The 20,953-nt window shown below is 35.7% G+C and overlaps 1 protein-coding gene across 6 annotated transcripts in view; it reads left to right on the top strand.

Annotated features, from left to right (window-relative positions):
* Nucleotides 1-20,600, top strand: part of ANO3 (anoctamin 3) — a 231,268-nt gene extending 210,668 nt beyond the window's left edge. For all 6 annotated transcript variants that reach the window (XM_035328338.1, XM_035328334.1, XM_035328333.1 and 3 more), the window contains 13 exons: nucleotides 807-889; nucleotides 2,177-2,317; nucleotides 2,683-2,847; nucleotides 3,757-3,793; nucleotides 5,776-5,887; nucleotides 7,142-7,199; nucleotides 8,198-8,295; nucleotides 10,005-10,150; nucleotides 10,317-10,469; nucleotides 11,121-11,268; nucleotides 12,719-12,799; nucleotides 13,675-13,780; nucleotides 14,566-20,600. In XM_035328338.1, coding sequence (XP_035184229.1) covers nucleotides 807-889; nucleotides 2,177-2,317; nucleotides 2,683-2,847; nucleotides 3,757-3,793; nucleotides 5,776-5,887; nucleotides 7,142-7,199; nucleotides 8,198-8,295; nucleotides 10,005-10,150; nucleotides 10,317-10,469; nucleotides 11,121-11,268; nucleotides 12,719-12,799; nucleotides 13,675-13,780; nucleotides 14,566-14,748 — 1,511 coding nt within the window. In that variant the 3' untranslated portion in view covers nucleotides 14,749-20,600. The remainder of the gene's footprint in view (nucleotides 1-806; nucleotides 890-2,176; nucleotides 2,318-2,682; nucleotides 2,848-3,756; nucleotides 3,794-5,775; nucleotides 5,888-7,141; nucleotides 7,200-8,197; nucleotides 8,296-10,004; nucleotides 10,151-10,316; nucleotides 10,470-11,120; nucleotides 11,269-12,718; nucleotides 12,800-13,674; nucleotides 13,781-14,565) is intronic.
* The last annotated feature ends 353 nt before the right edge of the window (nucleotides 20,601-20,953 follow it).

Raw genomic sequence — 20,953 nt, 5'->3', positions numbered from 1 at the left:
GGACTCTCTCTGACCCTCCTAGGGGGTGGGCAAAAAGTGAGAAAGAATCAGCAGGGCAGCTGACCTAAACCAACCAAAGGGATATTCCATACCATATGATGTCACACTCAGCAATAAAAGGTGGAAAAAGGAAGAAGAGGGGAGGGGTGGGCTCTCGTTGCGAAAACGTCTGTCCTCCTCCCGAACACCGGCTACATGTGTTGAGGCCCTGCTTCAAGGATGTGGTCAAGCATTGCTCATTTGTGGGAAGTAGAGAGTAATTTCTTTCCTCTGCACTTCCACATAGCCTTTACTTGTTTTGTTTAGTTATTCCCTTTCCCCCTCCCTTTTCCCCTTTCCCTTTTTTCCCTTTAGTTGAATTGTTTAATTAATAATAATATTTCCTTAATTATATATATATATATATTTTTTCCCCTCTTTAATTAAATCATCCTTATCTCAACCCGTGAGTTGTTCTTTCCTTTACTTCTTCCCCTCCTCATCTGAGCAGGGGGAGTGAGAGAGCGGTTGTGGTGTTCAACTGCCTAGCACGGTAAAACCACCACAGGTGCCTATCTCTACAGATATAGCAGAAAGAAAAAAAATATATATAGAAATTCTTAGATGAACATTGTAAATAATTTTCCAATTTTAACAGTGATTATCTTGAAGTCACTTACAGTTTTCAGATTCTATGGGAAACCAGCCAGAAAATGATTAAGGAAAGTTACCATGTTATATACCTTATGTATTGTTGATTTTCTTGAGATCTGCATGGCCTTTTTTTCTTTATTTTTCCATAATTAAAATGCAGTTTGTTTCCACAGCTACAGTCTTTCTAGAGTTTTGGAAAAGAAGGAGAGCTGTATTAACCTATGATTGGGACCTCATAGACTGGGAAGATGAAGAGGTAAGACAAAGCAGAAGTAAATCTGTAGATCTTGCAATGACCACTATTGAAATGTAAATGACAACACACGTTGTATGCCAGTAATCTGAATTTGCCATTCAGATTGTATTTGCACTTATTACACGAGTTGTAGAACACACCGGTATACTTGAGACTATACAAGAATACTTGTGTATTCCGAGACTAGCGTTACAAATACAATTCTAAATACTAAAAGTGTCCTTTGAAAAACTGAGCACAAATCTTTGTTTGTTTGTTTAGCTTGCAAAGGTTTCTTGAACAGAGATGATAAGCCCAGCTGTAACAGCCATAATAATGAGGTGGATCCTTTAAATGACAATTCACAGTTTTAGCCTTGTCCTGCTCCTGGCAAGCCCAGCCATCGAGACTCTAAGTCTTGTGGAGTGATTGATGTCTGCAATGGACATCAGTATATTCTGGGAAAGAGGGAAGAATGTTTATGGTTTTCCTTTCTGGGACACATGATCGTGAAGGGGGCCAATCTCGTAATGAACGGGGCTCTGAGAGAACAGACAGCTCAGCTTAGCCACACATCTAGGCAAGGATGCCACAGTGAAAGTAAAGTAGACTCCAGAAAGTGAAATGCTGCACATACAGAGGACAGGAGCTATGAGAGATGTCAGCACAGATCCTTACAGGGTACTCAGTTCTGTGGTCTCTTGTACTTCAAGTTCCTAATTCTGTCTGGAAACAGAACCAGGACAAACAAAGGCACAGGGAGTAGATTTTAAATCCCTCTGAGAGGCATAACTTCTTCATTTACATTCTGCTATCAGAATCAGCAGTGGTCAAATGATTCTATTCACTCTATAAATCACTAGTGAGTATCGCTGTAATGTAATTTAACTGGTGATACACATGCAGCATAAGTCAATAGAGACTGTATCATGACTTAGTTTATAGCTTTCCACAGACTTGTTGATACAAGCTACGGGCTTTTAGTAAATGGTTTCATATCAGAAAAAGTACCATCATAACTGACCTTTATTTATAGTTTTGTTATCAATTTCTGCAGAGAAACTAGTGTTTAAACACTATGAGCCATGATCCTTTTAATACCCTCACATAGTAGGGAAGGCTCGTAATGTTTCTCTCCTTCATTGGTCTCTGGCATGGTGTCTGAGTGTTTTCAGAAGAGCAAATTATTTGGATGTTTGAGTTGGAACGCTATAAAAAAAATGGTATCAGTATAAATTCTTATATCAGATATATGTCTGATTTTTGGTAGTTCGAGTACAACAAATGGAATCTCTCCTGTCATTCCAGGAAGAACTGCGCCCCCAGTTTGAAGCCAAATATTCCCAGGTGGAAAGAGTAAATCCCATCACAGGAAAACCTGAACCTTTTCAGCCTTTCCCTGATAAGCTCAGTCGACTGATGGTATCTGTCTCAGGAATATTCTTCATGGTAATGTTTAATAATACTGGAATTATTATAGTCTTTCATTTTATCTTGATGTAGATACAAATGTACATCATGAATGCATTCCTGAAGATTAGTGGATATATATAATATCAGGAGAACTGCTCAGCTCAATCTTAGTGCTTGTTTAGGGGTATCTTATTTTTAAAAGATGTGATATAGTTACGTTGTAAAAGTACAGCAAAGAAATCCTGGAATTCAGCAGCTTAGTATTTTGGTTCTCTCAAAGTCTGCTCACCAAAACAAATCAGAGTCTTTAAAGCACTTGTTATTACATTGAGTCAGGAGAAATTACTTGAGATATGTTTTTCTTTGCTCTAATTTTTCTATCCATAAACATTTATCTGTAGATTTCACTGGTCCTCACTGCAGTGTTTGCAGTTGTTGTGTACCGTCTGGTAGCCATGGAACAATTTGCTTCCTTCAAGTGGTATTTCATCAAGAAGTATTGGCAGTTTGCAACATCTGGCACTGGAGTCTGTATCAATTTTATGATCATCATGTCACTCAATGTTGTAAGTCCAATTCATTTAAAGGAGGAATTAATTTAAAAGCAATTTATACAAGGTTACTGAGTTTATATCAGAAGTATACATGTTCTTGTCTATTTATACAGCAATGTTCAAAGCTCATCTTTCAGGGATTTCTTCCTCTTCTAATATTGTGTTTGTCAATGTTTTTCTCTACCGCATACTTAATTTGACACTACACTTCTTTGCTTAAGTCACCAAGTCACACTCATACAGAGTACTTCTTTCTACATTTGTTTTATTTTTCATGTTACCTTTCGCAAAAAGTCCCTTCTCCAAATGGATCTAAAATATTTTCTTTAAGTAAAATCTTTTTTTTTTTTTCTTTCATTGACTACTTCTGAATTCTCCCCTTTCTTATTCAAAATGCATCTGTGATACCATTGTTGCCTAGTCCTAGAAGGACTGTGATATATGATTTTGGTTTAAGCTTTTCCTGTAATGTAACACCACAGCTTTAATCATTGGTTATGGGCATGCTGTGCATTGATAAAAACTCTTAATTCTTTAACTGCAAGAGCATCTATAATTTTTCTATTCCTGTGCAGGCACAAATATGTATGATGGAATAGTAGCACGGCAAACAATGGCTTTTCTTTCTGCTAAGGACGCTGCATACTTAATGCAGTAAGAAAGCAATCTTCAAAACAGAGCTGTCATATATTTATTTCGGTTGTTACATATGATAATTCTATGTCATAAAAAGTTCATTCAAGTGAACAATCAGACCAAAATTATGGACAAAGCTAAGATGTTGTACTCCCTTCACTGTCCTGATAACTTGACGCCATAGGGCAACGAAACAGCTATGCTTTCATGTTTTTTTCATTCTGTGTTTGATATCACAACGTACAGGATTTTCTGTACTTACACTACCTCTTCTTTCTGCTTTAGGTGTACGAGAAGGTTGCCTATCTCCTGACAGATTTAGGTATGTACGTCTTTATTACTGGTATGGTTCTTACTAGCAGTGATATATAGCTTCATACTTCTATAAAATGGGTTTTTGAAAACTTCATCTATGCATACTAAAATACTGGCATTTCTGTTAGCATGTCAGTAATATCAGAGAAAAAACTGTTATGATGGCTTTGTTAAGGAAATACGACAAAAGAAAAATAATATTTACACGTTTTTATGTTTTATAGTGTAAAGTGAAAAAAAAATGTTATAAAAATCAAAACATTTTCTTTGTTACGACACTAAGACAGATTTTTAGTTCTATCCAAAAGCTTTGTCATTTTTTTTAATTGGAATTCAACTATGGAAAAATTGTGTTAAGATAAAATTACATGGTCCAAGATAAAAATGTCATAAATTTTAAAGTAGCTCAAATTCTGTAACATTACAAATTTATGCTAATGCTTCTCTTTGCTCTTTATAAAGCATTTAATTTATAGAAAACAAGAAATTCCAGACAGCATTTAAGATCTCCTACTCTGTGAATGTTATCTTTCAATGTTTCTTCTCATATGGTGTCTTTTTTATCCCATGTCCAAGCACACAGCTGATCTTGTATTTTAAAAGCAATCTCGCTGCTTAAATTTAATAGCTCCCTCTTCTGGTTAAAATATTGAAGAGCATACATGAAACAACATGCTTAAAAATTTGTGTTACAGGTAACAGGCAGCTGAATGGATTAGAAAGATTCAGAATGTGTAGTCAACTTATTCAAGTTACTAAAATATTAAAGTACTTTTTTTTCAGATCACAATTTTTTCCTCTTAACTAAAATTTTAAAATACATTGTTACATCCCAGAGAATGGGAAAGAAAATAGTTATTTTATTTACATAGATGACCTCATTTTTCCCACAATACATTTTAAATAAAAACAGTTCATCTTGAATTAAGCATGATGAAACATCAGGTTCCATCTGTGAAATAGGTAGCTCTTCCTAAAGTGTTCTGCTTCCAAGAGCAGGAAGGAATCCTACCTTCCGAGGAACATCAGTGTCCATCTGGAGAGGCAGTATATGTAAATTTGTGTGATGTTTTATTTCAAAGCAGACTGCATTTTTAGAGGTAGACAATCACAGAGTACAAAATGTAACTTAAAAATCAAGGCAGTTTGGATGTCTGAATCATATAAACATTTGGAAATTTTAATCAATGTACTATACTCCAAATTTGATACATCAAAGAAATTTGAAATTTTACACACACACACACACACACAGTTAATTTAATCATTTGCGTCTAGTTCTAATTCCTTACATTCTGCATTCTGTTCTAATTTCTTTACATTCTTCAAACTGTTAGGAAAAACATCCAAGTCATTGTAAACCTACACAGAATATTTGTAATCCTGATAAACGTTTCTACAGTTCTTGCCAGAAGCACAGAAGGAACGTCATTGTTTCTTCATTGTGTTATAAATTGTTTTAAACTTCACAAGCGTTATGATAGAGGAGTGTCAGGGATGAATTAGCGGTCTTATGGAAGTATTTAGAGGGTGAGATATTAGAGTGAGAAACCAATTGACCATTGGTTGTCTCTTTTCCATCTGCTTTCCCTGGCAGTCCTTGACTATTGATCTGCCGATACCACATGCTTTTGTGTAACTGTGAAAAATCAAGATTCCTCTAGGTTTAAAATTAAACATTCACGCTGAATTCAGAACTTCTTCACAGAAGTGAAAATATACCTCCTATGAGAGGTATTTTCACTCCGAGCTATTCTGTATCACAGGACTTGTCTCTTCCATTTCCACACGGAGCCATCCTAGCCTGAGCTGGGCATTTTGTGACCTGCAGCTGGAATACTTGGAGGGGAAAAAAAGTTAAATGCAACAGGGTTGGCCCCTATGACTTGAAACCATCATTTCTTTTGTTAGTGTTGATTGATCTGTGGGCAGTTAGGCATTACTCAATTTAATTTTTGTTTATATAATGTATACTGTGTCTTTCCATAGAGCACCCAAGAACAGAATCGGAATGGGAAAACAGCTTTGCCTTGAAAATGTTCCTCTTCCAGTTTGTCAACTTGAACAGTTCTATCTTTTACATTGCTTTTTTTCTGGGCAGGTAAATTATCTTTGCTAACTGCTTTTAAGGTAAAGTTCACACAGAACTCATAATCCTTGGTAATTTTACAGGTTTCGAGAAAATACATTGACAGTTAAAACTTTAAGATTTAGGTTTGACACAGTTTCTGAGGGTAAATAATAGCACAAATTGTTTCTAACTGCATGCGAGGGTTGGGCTCTTGAAATCTCAGAAATGAGACAGTGAAAAGTCTACTTTTTAAACGGGTGTATATAAATGACTTTCCTACCAAAACAAGAAATCGGAACTTTTGAAAATACAGACGCTTCCTAAATGTGCATCTGTGTTCAGCCCTGCACTAATAAACTTGATTCATTTCTTTTTCTCCCTTATTCAGTTTTGGTTACTTTTCCGAAGACCCATTTCTATAAATACTAACTATTGTCTGGCAGGTATTACACAACATAAGGAGGTAAAAATTCTGGATCCATGCTCTGTGTGTCTCTTCACCTCAGAGCAGGAGTTTCAGAGTTGCTCTACCATCAGATTTGCCTTTCTGACGGAACCTACAGATGATTTCCAAATAGCTTCAATAATGTTTTATAATGTAACTTAAGTTCAAGATTGTTTGAATTTAAAAAAAAAAAAAAAAAAGTTTTTTTAAAAAAGTACTTTTCTTGAGTAAAGATTGTTGGTAAGACCTGATTGTTACATCCAGCAATACATTCGTCATACAATTTCTAAATGAGGATGTGTCTTGCTGTGTATTGTCTCTTGTAGGACCAAGCCTCTTATTTTTTCTTTCTCATCTGCAATTATCACTGAGGTTATTAAGAATTTTGATTTAGTTCATTATGCAAGAGTCTGTTAGATCTCCAAGAAGGGTTTAGTTATGATGTGTTTGGAAGTCATTTTATGCTTTTATGTCTGAGGGTGCAATCCAGTGCACATTTCACTCGGCCAAGCAGATCTCTGTGCTGCAGTAAATTCCTACATATTGCAATAGTTTATCTTCTTAAAAGCAGATTAGAGAGTTTGAGTATCTAACATCTAAAACCTCTGAAGCTAGGATTTTTGTTCCGGACATAATAAAAGCTTAGGATTGCTTGCAAAATGATGGTTCCTTTGCTTGTTTGCATTCTGAAACTACCATATCCCACAGATACCAGATTTAAGCCTGTGTGATTTAATCTGTTTATATTTCATGAGTTTGCTCAGTGGATGTTGTGAAATAACTACTGATACAGAGCGTTCTTGGAATGTTCACTGAGAAGCAGAAATTTTATTTTCCAGATTTGCAGGCCGCCCAGGAAAGTACAACAAGCTTTTTAACAGATGGAGACTGGAAGAGGTAAGCAATCCTGTTTTGTGTTCCTGTGAAATTTACCTGAGTAAAAAGGAAAAGGCTGTAGGACATGAACAATGTCCAGTTTGAAAGTTATTATTCCATCTAAGTGTGGTGAAGAGTAAACTCTTATTTACAGCAAAGGATAGGAAACAGGAGATATGTTTTTCCTTCTGTGTTCTCCACTGTGCTGAGTGACTGCATGACAAATGCAATTCCTTCTGCCTCTCTCTTTGAAAAGCAAACAGTGATACTCTCTTACCTTCCTGGCACTACTGAGTCCTAGGTGATCAGAATCTCCTAGGTATATGGAATTTTTGGATAGAGAACATGTATGTGGTGCCATCAGCTTTCCTTATCATCTCCTTAAGTTCTTGCCAGTATGAAATGATTTAAAAGATGAAGAGTAATATTTTCAAAATTTAGCTTGAAAGTACATTAGAAGTGCACCTTCCTTGGGAAGAGTAGCATGCTGAAGCTATCTCCTGATTCTGAAAACATGCTTCTGCAGAGCCTTGGTAGCCACAGAGTAAACATTATAACTTTGTAGTCTGTGGTCTAAAAAAACCTCTGTAATTGCCACACACGTTAATATGTTACTTAATTTAGCATACACTGTTTTGGCAATTGATATGGTTAAGATACTGGTAGCAGAGATTCTGCTGCTAAGTCTCAGTTTGGATCTAGGCTATTATAAATAAAATATTACTTCATTCTTTTTAAATCAAAACATATGTATTGGTCTAAATGAAATGAACTATATTGTTTAACATATCTAGCACACATGCCCTTAGCCTGGGTAACACACTCCAGTTCTCTGAAAAATAAAATATCTAAAGAGTGTTCCATTAAATTCTGTGTTAATACTTCTGTTATTAATATTTTTCTTAATATTTCTCGAGTAATTTTCTCCATACGTATTTCAGTATTTTCCATACACCCTGTGAAATAAATCAAAATTAACAGAATGCTCTGACTTTAACTAATAATCGTTTTCATTTCAGTGTCACCCCAGTGGCTGCTTGATAGATCTGTGTCTGCAGATGGGAGTTATTATGGTTTTAAAACAAATGTGGAACAATTTCATGGAGCTAGGCTATCCGTAAGTTCTGTTGCTAATATTTGTTTTACAGATAGTGGTTCCATATTAGTGCTGATTCAGCAACAGGGAAACATCTTCATATGAATGGAGAGTAAAATACCACCGTTAATTAAAATTTATCATTGTCTTGATGAAGATCATGTGCAGGTGCACTGCTGATCTCTAGAAGGATATTTTCAGAAGGACGTAAAATGGGATTCTTCAGCAGGTTCAGGTTTAAGTGTTTTGCTTTATCACTCAAAACATAATGTTAGTGTTGATTTTCAGCCATCCCCAAAGGGTGACAAGGAATTGTTACTAGTGTTTACATAGTTTTGTGTTCAGTACTAGCTCTGAGGCCTAAAAATGCAGTTGTGAAATATATAACCGGGTCTACGTTCTTTCCCTACATGCTGTAAGAAAAAATAGAGTAAAAATAGTAAACTTTTGCCAAATTAACTGTTTCAAGAACAATGCGTGGCTGGCGAATGTTTATAGTGTTTGCATCTCACCATCACATACTGTAAATTTACTCCCAAGGGAAGCAGTAAAAAAAAATAATAATAAAATAAAATAAAAAATAAAAAGTTTATTTTAAATTCATTTTCCCTAATACAAACAGAGCTGTCCAACTACTGAAAAGAGTAATGGGCTAAGAATTACAGGTTTTTTTGAAACAGGAAAAGGTTGTTTTCAGCAAAGGAAAAGGTTGCTCATCAAATATTAATTTAATCCAAGTCTCAACCTTGATAATGTCAGAAAAGGTTATACTTACAATGTCCAGGCAGTCTGCAAATCATCGCTACTGCGTTGTTGTGAGATGTGTGTTTCTGAAAAGAAGAAATCTACTTGAAGTATCAAGCTTCCTATCTTCTCAGCCCAGTAGCATCTTAACACTGTCAAGAATTTATTTTAGAACGTGCTTGTGTTCCTTTACGGAAAGCAGTGTTTTGTTTTGACAAAACCATTGTTTGCAACTGAGGTCATTCAGTAACAAGACAATCAAGAGTGAAGCACTAAAACAGTTCGAGCAGAAAAAAAAATACTTATAAAAATAATTTCCCGTATTTGGTCTCTTTTTTTTTTCAGTAATATCTGGAAAGAAATAATAGTCTTTACCTTTGTCAGTACTAGATAATATTTTCCTATGTATAACACTTCAATGTATAAGACCATTTAATATTTATAACTGCTTTGTGAAAGGACCTCTGCACAGCTTCATTAAAAAAGTCTTTAGCAGCATCTTTTTGGATACCATGTCCTGCTTCAAAAGGAAAAATGTTCTGTAGAACATCTGGACTTACAGTTTTGTTCAAAAAATAATAGGTATATTGTACTGTTCAAATATTCTAGTGCCAGTGAGCTCTACTTACTTGATTTGTTTTTTACAGTATTAAAAATAAAGCACTTTTCTTTTAATGCTTTCAGTATGTGATTTGTTCCTGTTCTTTTTAATTGATACAGGTAAAAATCCTTAAAAAAAAAAATCAAGGCAGGTTCCGTATTCTGAAAAGCTTGTTTGTACAATGCCTGACATGTTATGTTAAAGGCAAAATTTAAACCATCATGAACAGTTGAAAAGGTCTGAAAAATATTAGAAATTTATCTTAAACAATATTGTAAATATTTCCAGAAAAAAATACCTAACACTTAGGTGCCATTCAAAACAATAGCAGCTAGCATTGCAAATTACTGAGCAAGAACAGTCAATAATACTTCGTCTAATACAGTTTATTACAGAATTGGTGGTCACGACGCAAAATGAAGAGAAGAGGACAATCTATGGAGCATAAAATTTCTCTACCTCAGTGGGAGAAAGATTGGAATCTGCAGCCTATGAATCTCCATGGCTTAATGGATGAATACTTGGAGATGGGTGAGCAAATTTATAGAGATGTAAGGGTTTTTGTTGTTGTTGTTTTGTGTTTTGTTTGTTTGTTTGTTTGTTTTCATGAGAAGGGGCTGGGCAAATGGGAGGGGAAAGTTTTACATTAAAAACTTTTTTGCATGTCCAGTTTCTAACCACAGAAATGCTTATCTAGTTTTACAGTTCGGCTTCACCACTATCTTTGTTGCTGCCTTCCCACTGGCACCTCTCCTGGCATTGCTGAACAATATCATAGAAATAAGGTTAGATGCATACAAGTTCGTCACTCAGTGGAGAAGACCTATGCCTGCAAGAGCAACAGATATAGGTGAGAGAACCTAATGATTGCTGTCTGGTACCATCTCTCTTTGTTGTCTTCTCTGATGTAACTTGCCCCTTGAACTGGCATGTAACTACAGATATCAAGGATGACTGTCCTGTTAAGCAACAAAAACATCCTCAGCTGCTTAGCTAAAAGTACTTTTCAAATTTTCTTTCCATTTCCAATAAGGGATCGTAACAGTTAAAATTTGGAAAATAGGCCATTTGTTCAAATACTTAAATGGTATTGCTTAAATGACCCTTGTGTTAGGCTTCTGATTTGTGAAACTCTAGATCCAAGGTGCTCTCCAAAAGCAATTAAATTTTAAAATGAAGTATAAGAATTAAATTCAATTTTGTTTCAAAATGGAATTAAATAAAAATTCAGAAGTGTCTTTCCGAAGTCTTTTACTTGGCCTTTACTGTGTTCGTTACTTAGCTATTTCTTCTCAATAGGGTGTGCCAGACTTCATTTGGGTGTAGCCTGTCATGGCAAGAACGTGAGGACGTGGCTTAATCTTGACTGTTTTTTATGACTCAATATTTCTTTCTCAAGAAGCAAGGAAAAGTGTATGACAAATAATATCACTAGTATGACTTTTTATGACTCAATATCACTATTAAAAACTAATAGCTTTGTTATTTATCTTGTTTCTAGGTATCTGGTATGGGATTCTTGAAGGAATTGGAGTTCTGGCTGTCATCACTAATGCCTTTGTTATTGCCATTACTTCCGATTACATTCCACGTTTTGTCTATGCATACAAATATGGTCCCTGTACAGATCAAGGATACAGACAAGAAAAGTAATGAAGATTTTTTTATATATATGCATATTTCAGTGGAAGCACACTTGTCTTTCTGTGTTAACATACTACATCAGTAATATTTCACCCTTTACATCTTTACAAACCTTTTCAGGTGTTTGGTGCAAGTAACTTAGCCATTCCAGAGAGTTTGCTGACTAGCTCCACAGCAGAAAGTCCTTGCTTCTCTTCTGAATGCATACTACAAAATTCAGTATACATTGCCCACAGTTTTCAGGCACATCCTAGATGAATTGTTTTTCTCTGCCATGGTTTTGGTCTGTGTTCTCCCACTAAGTTCCCACACACACATCTATGTTCCCAAACACTCTTGTATCCTACTGTTCTCTGTCTATTTCTCTTCAGAAATACTTTCTGCCAAGGTACAGAAAGATTGGCCGTGACATTCTTTAGACTAACTAGTCTTATTTAATGCTTCTTGGCCTCAAGCAAGGTATCTTTCCTATTTTGCACAATCAGGCCAGTTTCCTAAACTTCTCCCAGACACTTATTAACGTCTCTCAGTTTGAAGGAGGTGTTCCTTGAATATTAACCATTTTTCGAGCCACCATTTCATGATCACTGCAGCTAAGGCTGCCCGTAAGTTTCACATTCCACACCAGCTCTTTGTTGGTGAGAATAAGATCCAGCAGAGCACCTCTCCTCATTGGCTTCTCCTTAACGAGGACTGCCTGTTTAGTAGAGAACTGTGTAATCCTATTTACTCTCTTTCTTGTTGTGATTGGAAGTACTACAGCAAACCTCTGGGGATGTAACTTATACCTTGTCTTTTTAAATGTTCTTTGCTTTTTAGAAGCCCTTTCATTACATTACAGGACACATTTTCAGTAGGACAGAATGGCCTAGGTGTCTGGTTTTCCGGGGATATGTAAAAATTACACTCCTACAATCATAATTCAGTGTACTTAAGTGATTTCTGACATTAACACCAATAAATTATTACCTCCAAATGTCTATTTGGTATATATGCACTGTTTTCTTTACTGTTCTTCTTTGATTTGGTTCATAAAACCTGTCATTTTTTTAGTATATGTTGCATGACTACTGGCAGATTATGCAAGAACATGAAATTATTCTCTTCTCTTCCTCTCTAGCCATCTTTGTAAGTTCAGTATTTTTAAGAGGTAACAGTGAAGAATGCTATTTGTAGCAAAATGGTTTGTTTTATAGCTGCTAGTAGATAAGCCAAAAAAAACGAGAAGTGCTCAAAACATTTTTTAAAATTGTGTTATCCCTGAAACAGAAGTTATTTGATTTCTTCCAATAACACTTGGCCTCTGTGCATAGAATTTTAGAATTGCTTTTGTCCTAATAAGCAAAGAAAACAGTACGCTCACAATATGTGATAGCAGAATACGCTTACGTACAGAATTTATGCTATATAACCACTTTATAAAGAAAATCCTGATGCTATGTATTTTTCTTTCAGATGCTTAAAAGGATATGTCAACAGCAGCTTATCAGTATTTGATTTGAGTGAACTTGGAATGGGATACTCGGGATACTGCCGGTATATTTAAATGCTCTCCCTGCTGTAATGTAGACATAGAAATTGTTATAGACATTAAATGGAAAGTCAGTGATTAAATTACTGGCAGAAGAGTTTGATTTTTGCCTGTAGAAGTATTGAAGTTCAAGTGTGTTCAACAGGGAAAACTCAGATGTGAAAGCTGTGTTGCAGGATGCAATGCTAAGATGCTGGAAACCGATGTTCTATTCTTAGCTTTTCCAGGACTCCAGTAAGCCATGTGTTACAGGCCTGTATGAATTATTTCATTTGGGAGTTTCCCCAGCTGTAAATAAGGCTAAAAATTCTTGTTTCATTTTGGTTCAGCACTCTGAGGTCTATTTATTAAAATACGCAAGTAAAATCTTTGTTATGTCTGTAGCCCAGCCCATGATGAGAAACGGTTATGCAAGATGAATACGAGAAATTCAGCATAAAGATTAAATATGGCAATGCATAATTGTACTACTTCAGGTTTCAGATTTAGTTTTATAGTGAGAGTGAGCTTGGATTCACTAAGCTCCACAGTCATGCTATGTTTATACAAGACTTGTGTTGCGAATCTCAACTGCTTATAAGAAACGATGAGAACCATTTTAGAGCCAGTGCATTTAAACTTGATACTCCAAGGTGTCAGCTGTGTAACAACAAAAGGAAATGTTTGCTCAGGCTTTTTGGAACCAAACAGTACCATCTTATAAGAAGCTGTATTTAATACCTGTGTTATAGACTACTACTTTTCATTGAATTCCTCTGGAAGTATGCTTTCAATTCAAGTTCTGTCCTTTTAGGCAGCTCTGGGACAAGCTTGAGAGCTCTTCATCATGTTCTGGGTTTTGAGCACAGACTAACTTAACGAGTTTTTCTTTGTCTTACAGGTATAGAGATTACAGAGCCCCGCCATGGAGTTCAACTCCATATGAATTCACTTTGCAGTTCTGGCATGTCCTGGCAGCACGGCTGGCCTTCATTATAGTTTTTGAGGTTAGTCATGGAAAGGAGCAATTCCTTTCTATCTCTTTGAAGTTCAAGTTGATTTTTTATAATAGTCCTGTAAAGGAAGTGTCGTTATCATTAGTTGCTTGTTTGTTATAGTTGAAAGAGGGAAAAAAAAAACACACTTGCCCCCAAACTTTGTCCATCAGCTGCTTCAAAGTGAATTGACAGAGCATGTGCAGATTTTAGAGTCCCTCCAAAATCATATTTTGTTAAGTCATCTTGTAAATAATGTTGGTTCTCAACAAAACCATTGAAGTTTTATTGAAAAATCAGACATGCAACTTCTGTGTACATTAAACACATTTATTACAAGTTCAAGTGTGTGTCAGGAAAATGATACGCGGTTGTATCCTGATGTAAAACTAGAAATGCATACTAACTTTGAAGAAGTTACGGTATGCTGTCTGGGGAACTGGTTAATTATTTTGACTACAAGCTCTTAATAAAGACTGCTTGTATGTAACAGTTGCTATTGTTACTCTAACCAGCAGATCCTGCTGTCTCATATTAATTTTGATCATTAGTCTTACCCGTAGTTTTACTTTTGTTAAGACTGCAGCATTTTCCCATTTCCGACAGACTATTTGCACACACACGTGTGTGTGTGAATATATATTATCTAGAGAGAGATTAAAAAAAAAAAAGTCACTTTTCAGTCATGAATCAAATCCCTGTTACAGATTTGCCACTGATTTTTAGGTCCTAAAATTTGGTTCTAGAAATGAGTATTTACACATCTTTGAAGCAATTATTTTCTTTCTTCTTTTCAGCACCTTGTTTTTGGAATCAAGTCTTTCATTGCTTACCTGATTCCAGACATGCCCAAAGATTTGTGCGACAGAATGAGGAGAGAGAAATACTTAGTCCAGGAAATGATGTATGAGGCTGAACTAGAGCACTTGCAGAAAGAAAGAAAAAAGAATGGGAAACAGTATCACCATGAATGGCCTTAGTCAATACCATGCTGCAACAATAACGCTGTTTGGAAGTTCAAGAGTGCAGTTTCAAAATGAAGTCAGTCTGTCATCAGTGTAAGAGATTGGCAATGTATATATGTTCCTGCTGGGCTATACAGTTGCAGGCTTTGGTAGGAAGTGGAAAACAGGTGCTTCCGATGAAGAAAATGAAGAGCCTTACCAGTAACCGGTCTGTGGGGAGCACCAAGTACTGGCACTCAGGAATGTGCAGATGTATTACAAATTTGCATACTGATTTGTAAAAAGGCAATGAACATTCGTGCTGTTCGTGAAGGTACTAACAGCGTCATGAAAACAAAAACTTGCCTGTAAACTTATACAGTATGGGCATGACAAAAACAAATTACATGATATCCACTACAGCTTCTGATTGCTCAGCTGCATCTGTAATGCCTCTGAAGAAAAAAACAAACAATTGTTGCCTTTGTGGCCATAAATGAGCTTTCAGGCTTACTGTTTTGTCAGGTTTGTCCTAGTCTCTTGTTGAGATTGTGGATGTGGTCCTACCCTAGAAAAGGGGTATATGGCTGCTTAATATATACTATGCAGTTTAAGATTTGCACATCAGTGTCATTAATTTATCCTTCTAGTTGAAAACCAAAAAATCTAAATTCAAAGAGAAAGCAGCACTAAGAGAACACATTGCATTGCCCACACTGCAGCTGTATTTGAAAATGACATGGCTGTGAGTTGTCTTTCCACTTTTATGTGCAGAAAGGCCACCTCCACACACATCCAGGATGAAAGGACTGTCATTTCCATGCTCTGATGTAGCATGCAGATGTCCAACTGTGTTACTGTTCTCTTTGACCTGTCTGAGCAGTGATTCCGTGACTTCACAGAATGCTAACTTGAAATATTCTAATACAGTGCAAATGACTTTGTTCTGAATATACAATTAACTATTTATAGTATGCAAGCTTATGCAGATATATATCAGACATACAGTATAACATTTCGACTTGCTTGTTCAGGGAAGGAGAAGCAGAGCACCTTATAACAATGCTCTTCTTATTGTAATAGTAAATGTTCCAGTAATGTGCACTTCTTTTATTGGGCTAAATAAGTCAAAGCATGGGAATTAGATGCAGGCAGATATGTATACAGATTGTATATAAAAGCACACACACACAGTGGTTACTTTTAGATTTTTTATTATTATTTGTATGCCTTCTTACAGTTTTGGGGGCCTTTTTGGATAAAATCACTCTAAAAAGTAGATGTTCATATATAAAGAATCACATTTCATTTGTTACGTGCATACAGTATGGGGTAGTGTTGCTTATGGTCATAGTCACATTTTGGTGATGAAACTGTCTATTAGGGTTTCATAATTTGGGAATAGATAAGCACTTAATTTGAAATATTAAAACAAGCGGGCAGTGTTCACTTGCAGAGAAGGGAGTGGGGAAACCAAGTTACAGTCATTCTGTTTATCTTCTACAATTTTAATAATTGTTCCTTATACTGGATGAGAAAAAAATTAAAGCCAACAAAAGCACATGAACTTTAAAGGCGGCAAGTTTTAACATTATTTTAGGGATAGAGCTGCAATGAAATCACTGCTGACAGATATGAAAAGACATGGCATTTTACTCATTAAAATAGCACATTGAACCAAAAAGTATGATTCCAGTATTCAGTTGCATAGATTAGAACAATCACTTTTTTTTTTGTATTATGCCATATAAAATTAATTTTAAGAGTCAAGAGCCCATCAAAGTAGATGAGTAGTATCTGCCAGCAGACCTAGCATCATACCTTAAGTTCTTTACTTGTTTCACCATATTCATGAAATTCTGTGGTTAATTCCAGCTCTCTGTGACCAGACAAGGCAACTATAGGAGTATCTGCACTATTACACAAAGGAGGAAGGAGATTGGAAGGTATGATCTAATCAGTTGTATTAGCCATTAGATCTATGATAATGGGCTGATGGAACTCAGCTTTCCATATTTTGGAAAGGCTTTTTTTTTCTTCGTATTTTGGGTTGCACATTAAGTTCCTCAGGAGTCCTTATCAGAAATAACAGCACTCTCCTCAGTGCTCATAGATTCTTGCTATTTAAGTTAATTTATTCTCTCACTGTTTCACACTGTGGAATATCAAGCACCACTTGACAGCATTAACCAGGTGTCACAGGTCCCATTTTTGTGCCAGGTAGTGATAGTACTTCAGTTCTTCAGAAGGTCACAGATGAGCTCTCTTTTTAATGTTTTCTCTAAAAACAAAATGCCTTGGCTGGCCCAAGGTATAAAGATTTAGAATAAAATTTGGCAAAAATCAGAAATATTGATTATTTTATACTTTTCTTGTTTCTGATGTCGATATTGCCACATGTGAAAATATACTTAGGCAAATTCCAACTGAATTTCCAAGTGCATATGAAAGAAAGATGTTTTGTATTTGAGTATGATTTTGGATTTAAATATATATATATATTCTTAATGATTTTCAGCACTGGTGTACAGAAATATATCAAAGGCAAGTATGTAGATCTGACATAGTGCCGTTTATGCACTGGAAAAGCACAAGAAATTTTGGAGAATCACTGTGTGTGTTCCTTTGTTTCTGAAGGACATGAACAATGTCTGAAGGTTTTGCCACTACTAGCCATTTGCTTAAGCTGAGAACTTTTTGCTAGACTTCGTTTAGTATGCTGTTTGCATAGACTGCACGTTATTTTACTGAAGTATAAGGCACACACTGTCCTCAGGAATAATGTATTTTATGAATGGTGAATGATCTTTTCGTATTCTAAGTATTGTCTTTCCAAAAAAAAAAAAAAAATGACCAGTATGAATAGACTGTGCATGCAAGCTGCATTTGTGAAATCTGACAAAGCTTTAGAACTTCAATTTGTGCAAAAATGCTTTAGATCATTGCTGATCTAATCTATGACAACTTTGCTCTATGCATGCGCCCTTACAGAGACTGCATGAGCAACTAGGTATTTTTAAATACAAAGAATTAGTCCAAAATGTCTTAATGATTCCTAACCCAAATCAGTGTTTTGATTCAGTCAAAAGAAATTTTCATTTCAGAAATGAAAAAATCCACGTACATTATACACGTTTCTATTTACTTCTCATTCTAAATTTGTGCTCAATGTGTGGGATCTGAATTTTGGTTAATAAAAATGAAAACAAAAATATGCGTGGAATGGAAATGCATCCAAAGAGTTCTGTTTCACTGGCCTTCCTAATGAGAAATTCCTTCTTAGGGCTCAGCGTCCCTCTCCATAGAGAGGGATTCACCCACCGCTCAGTATTCACAGCTGAGTGCCAGCAAGGTTGCCTGCAGTTTGAGCAAAGGCTCTCTGTTTGTTATGCTGTCATCTAATCTCCTTACCAAAAAGACAATGCAGTGACTGGGTGTCCTGATAGAGTACTAATATCTGGAAACAAAGCAGACCACGCAATGACTATTTTTTATTATTTTTTTTTAATCTTTTCTTTCCAATCCACTTTATATTTAAGGGTTTATAGAGGAAATTTAGCTGAACTTTTAAGTTGGTATTGGTGATGACAAGGCTAAAATTTTGAGTGTGATGATGGACGATAAGTGGTTTGTGGGTTTGGGTTTTTTAGACGTTTCTTTAGAAGTACATATCTTCAGACCTACAAAACAGACGCATCAGCTATGCCCTTTTCTGACAGCAACTTGTCTTGAATTATGTTCTGAGGATCTCATTTAAGCTTCATAGTGATCTAAAGAAAACTCAGAAGAAAAATATCTGGAGGGTCTAGTCGGAAGTAGGTTAATAGGTACTTACCTTAATGCAACAATTCATTAATTTCCTGAAGTTTTTTTCATCAGAAGTTCTACAGGAGGAAAAACATCTTGGGAAACACAGCTTTAGGGTGAGTGTTAATAAGGAGAAAGGTAAAAATTAGTGTTTGTTTTTTTTTTTCTTACTTTATTAAGATGACCAGTCTAATATAAGTAGTACACATCTGCAGTTTCCTTCACAGCTTCAAACTCCAAATACAAGTGCTGCCAGAGAGAACTGCTGGAGCTATGGAGTCTGGTGACACTACTTCTGAGGTCCCGTGTGACATCATGGGGCTTATTAATCTTTGAATTTACACAGGGGCAAATCAGTACATCCTTATTTAGAAGCATCATACAATTCTGATTGACTGAGAATGATCCTTGTCCATCAGAAGGAAAAAAATCGAGCTGTTTTCACATAGTTAACTTGAATGCATCACAAATTTTCATTGAAACTATTACAAACTAGGTTTCTTTTATACACTGAGCAATGGTTAAGTAAATCAAACTTGCTTTGTACGGACAGCTAAATATGAAGGCAGTAAAGTTAATGGAAAATCAATCAAATTGAAATCAGTTGCAAACCTGAATTCCTGTGGCAGAAAACGTAGCAGCTTTAAGAGCTCTCTGTTGGTACTCAACCTCCTGCCAGCAAAGCCCAACTCCTGTTAGGGTGACATGGAACCAACCAGCATTTTGAGGCTGGGGATGATCAGAGGAAGCAAAGGTCTTATGTTCGTGAGACCATGTTCATGAGGAAGCAAAGGACTCATGACACAAAGTGCTGCTACATCTGTCCTGTCTGCCACTTTCCCAAGCACTGCATTTTGCACTCCTGTCCCTCCCTGCACACACACGTACATCCTGAAGACCCTACACAATTCCGGCATTTTTAAATGTAAACAAATAGTTGTATATGGACAATTTTCTCTAATTTTGACCACTAATTCCTCTAATTAGCAACCACATTTACTAGAAATTTGTATTGGCATGATTCTGGCATAGTTGTGATAGCACAATGTTCCCACAGCAGCACAAATTTATAACAGCACAACAGAGAACTCTAGAGAAATCACTTTGCTGTTCCGTGTTAAGCAGGAACTTTTTAAATGCGGGACTGGGATTTTGTTTTATATGGTATGTGGTTAATGGTATATTCCCTCCTTGCTGCACCGGAAATTATCTTGTGTCAGTTCTGTTGGCTTGTTCTAACTTCTTGCCATAACCTCTGTAATGTTAAATGTTCCCTGTAGTTTGCACTCTTACTGACATGAAATACTTGTTCTGATGCTACTAGATGAGAAATTAGGATTAAACCCAATGCAGTCCAAAGCTAATGAGATTTTAAACAGTGAGAACAGTATGGTTTTTCTGTTAATAATGAAAAAAAAAAATCAGATCACCTTTTTATTTTGTTCTATTTAGATGACTGAGAATTTTGTACTGAAAAATTGACGAAACTGTTGACTCTAATTTTTACCTAGAGTAGTATCACTGAAATTTCAGTTGTTTGAAATGACCTCATGTAAAATCTAAATACGTAACATAGTTCAGTCATTTTTACTCTGATAGTCCTGGCTAACTTGCAATATCATGATCGTAAAAGATTTCTTAAAATGTGTATATATTTGAAATTTATGTAATATTTAAATACAACTTGGTTTCTAAGTAAAAAATTAGAATACAACTTCAACTATTTTTTCTATTCATAAATCCAAACTTTGTAAGTAGTATTTAGAATAAGATTACCACCAAGTGTCTCAGAGAAAGTGACTTTTATGCACTACAAGCTAGAAGTTCTTCTGTCCTCTCAGCTTTCATTTTCTTTTGTGTTTAAGATTACTTTCACAAGCCGATATGTACCCCAGAACTAAAAGAATTCACTAAGGAAAAAGCTGTTGATCTGATTAACTGTTGTAAGACACTTTTGGCATAAATTTGTCTTTGAGATGCTGTTTACTTTATCAAGGTTTACATGTACAAATGCAACTACTTACTGTATCATACACATTTGAATATTGCATTTTTCAGTAATAAACTTGGATATCTTTGAAGGAGACTGAGCTTCATTATTGCAAATACTCAAAGTTATGAAAAAAATACACACTCTAATAGTGAGCGTTCATATGCCGTCATGTCATACATTGTAAGGAAGTAATTTAAGCGTTAAACTTGACTCAGACACTTGTTAAACATTTAACAAATACTGTGGTCTCAGGGTACCTTTAGATTTGCTTTTCCAATTTTCAGTCACTTATGGTCTACTGCTTTCACTAATGACTAATAATTTCTTAAATTTAAGCTCCTGTTTGAATTAACATGTTTCTGGTTTCTTAATCTCTTTTTCTTTCCCACTCAGCTGCACAGGCTAGCTCTGCTCTGGAAAGATCAATGGCTCAGGACATAA

Source organism: Oxyura jamaicensis, chromosome 5 (genome assembly GCF_011077185.1).
Source record: "Oxyura jamaicensis isolate SHBP4307 breed ruddy duck chromosome 5, BPBGC_Ojam_1.0, whole genome shotgun sequence".
In the NCBI taxonomy this organism is placed as follows: domain Eukaryota; kingdom Metazoa; phylum Chordata; class Aves; order Anseriformes; family Anatidae; genus Oxyura; species Oxyura jamaicensis.
Note: the sequence above shows the minus strand (reverse complement) of the source record. Positions and strands in the feature narration are given on the sequence as shown.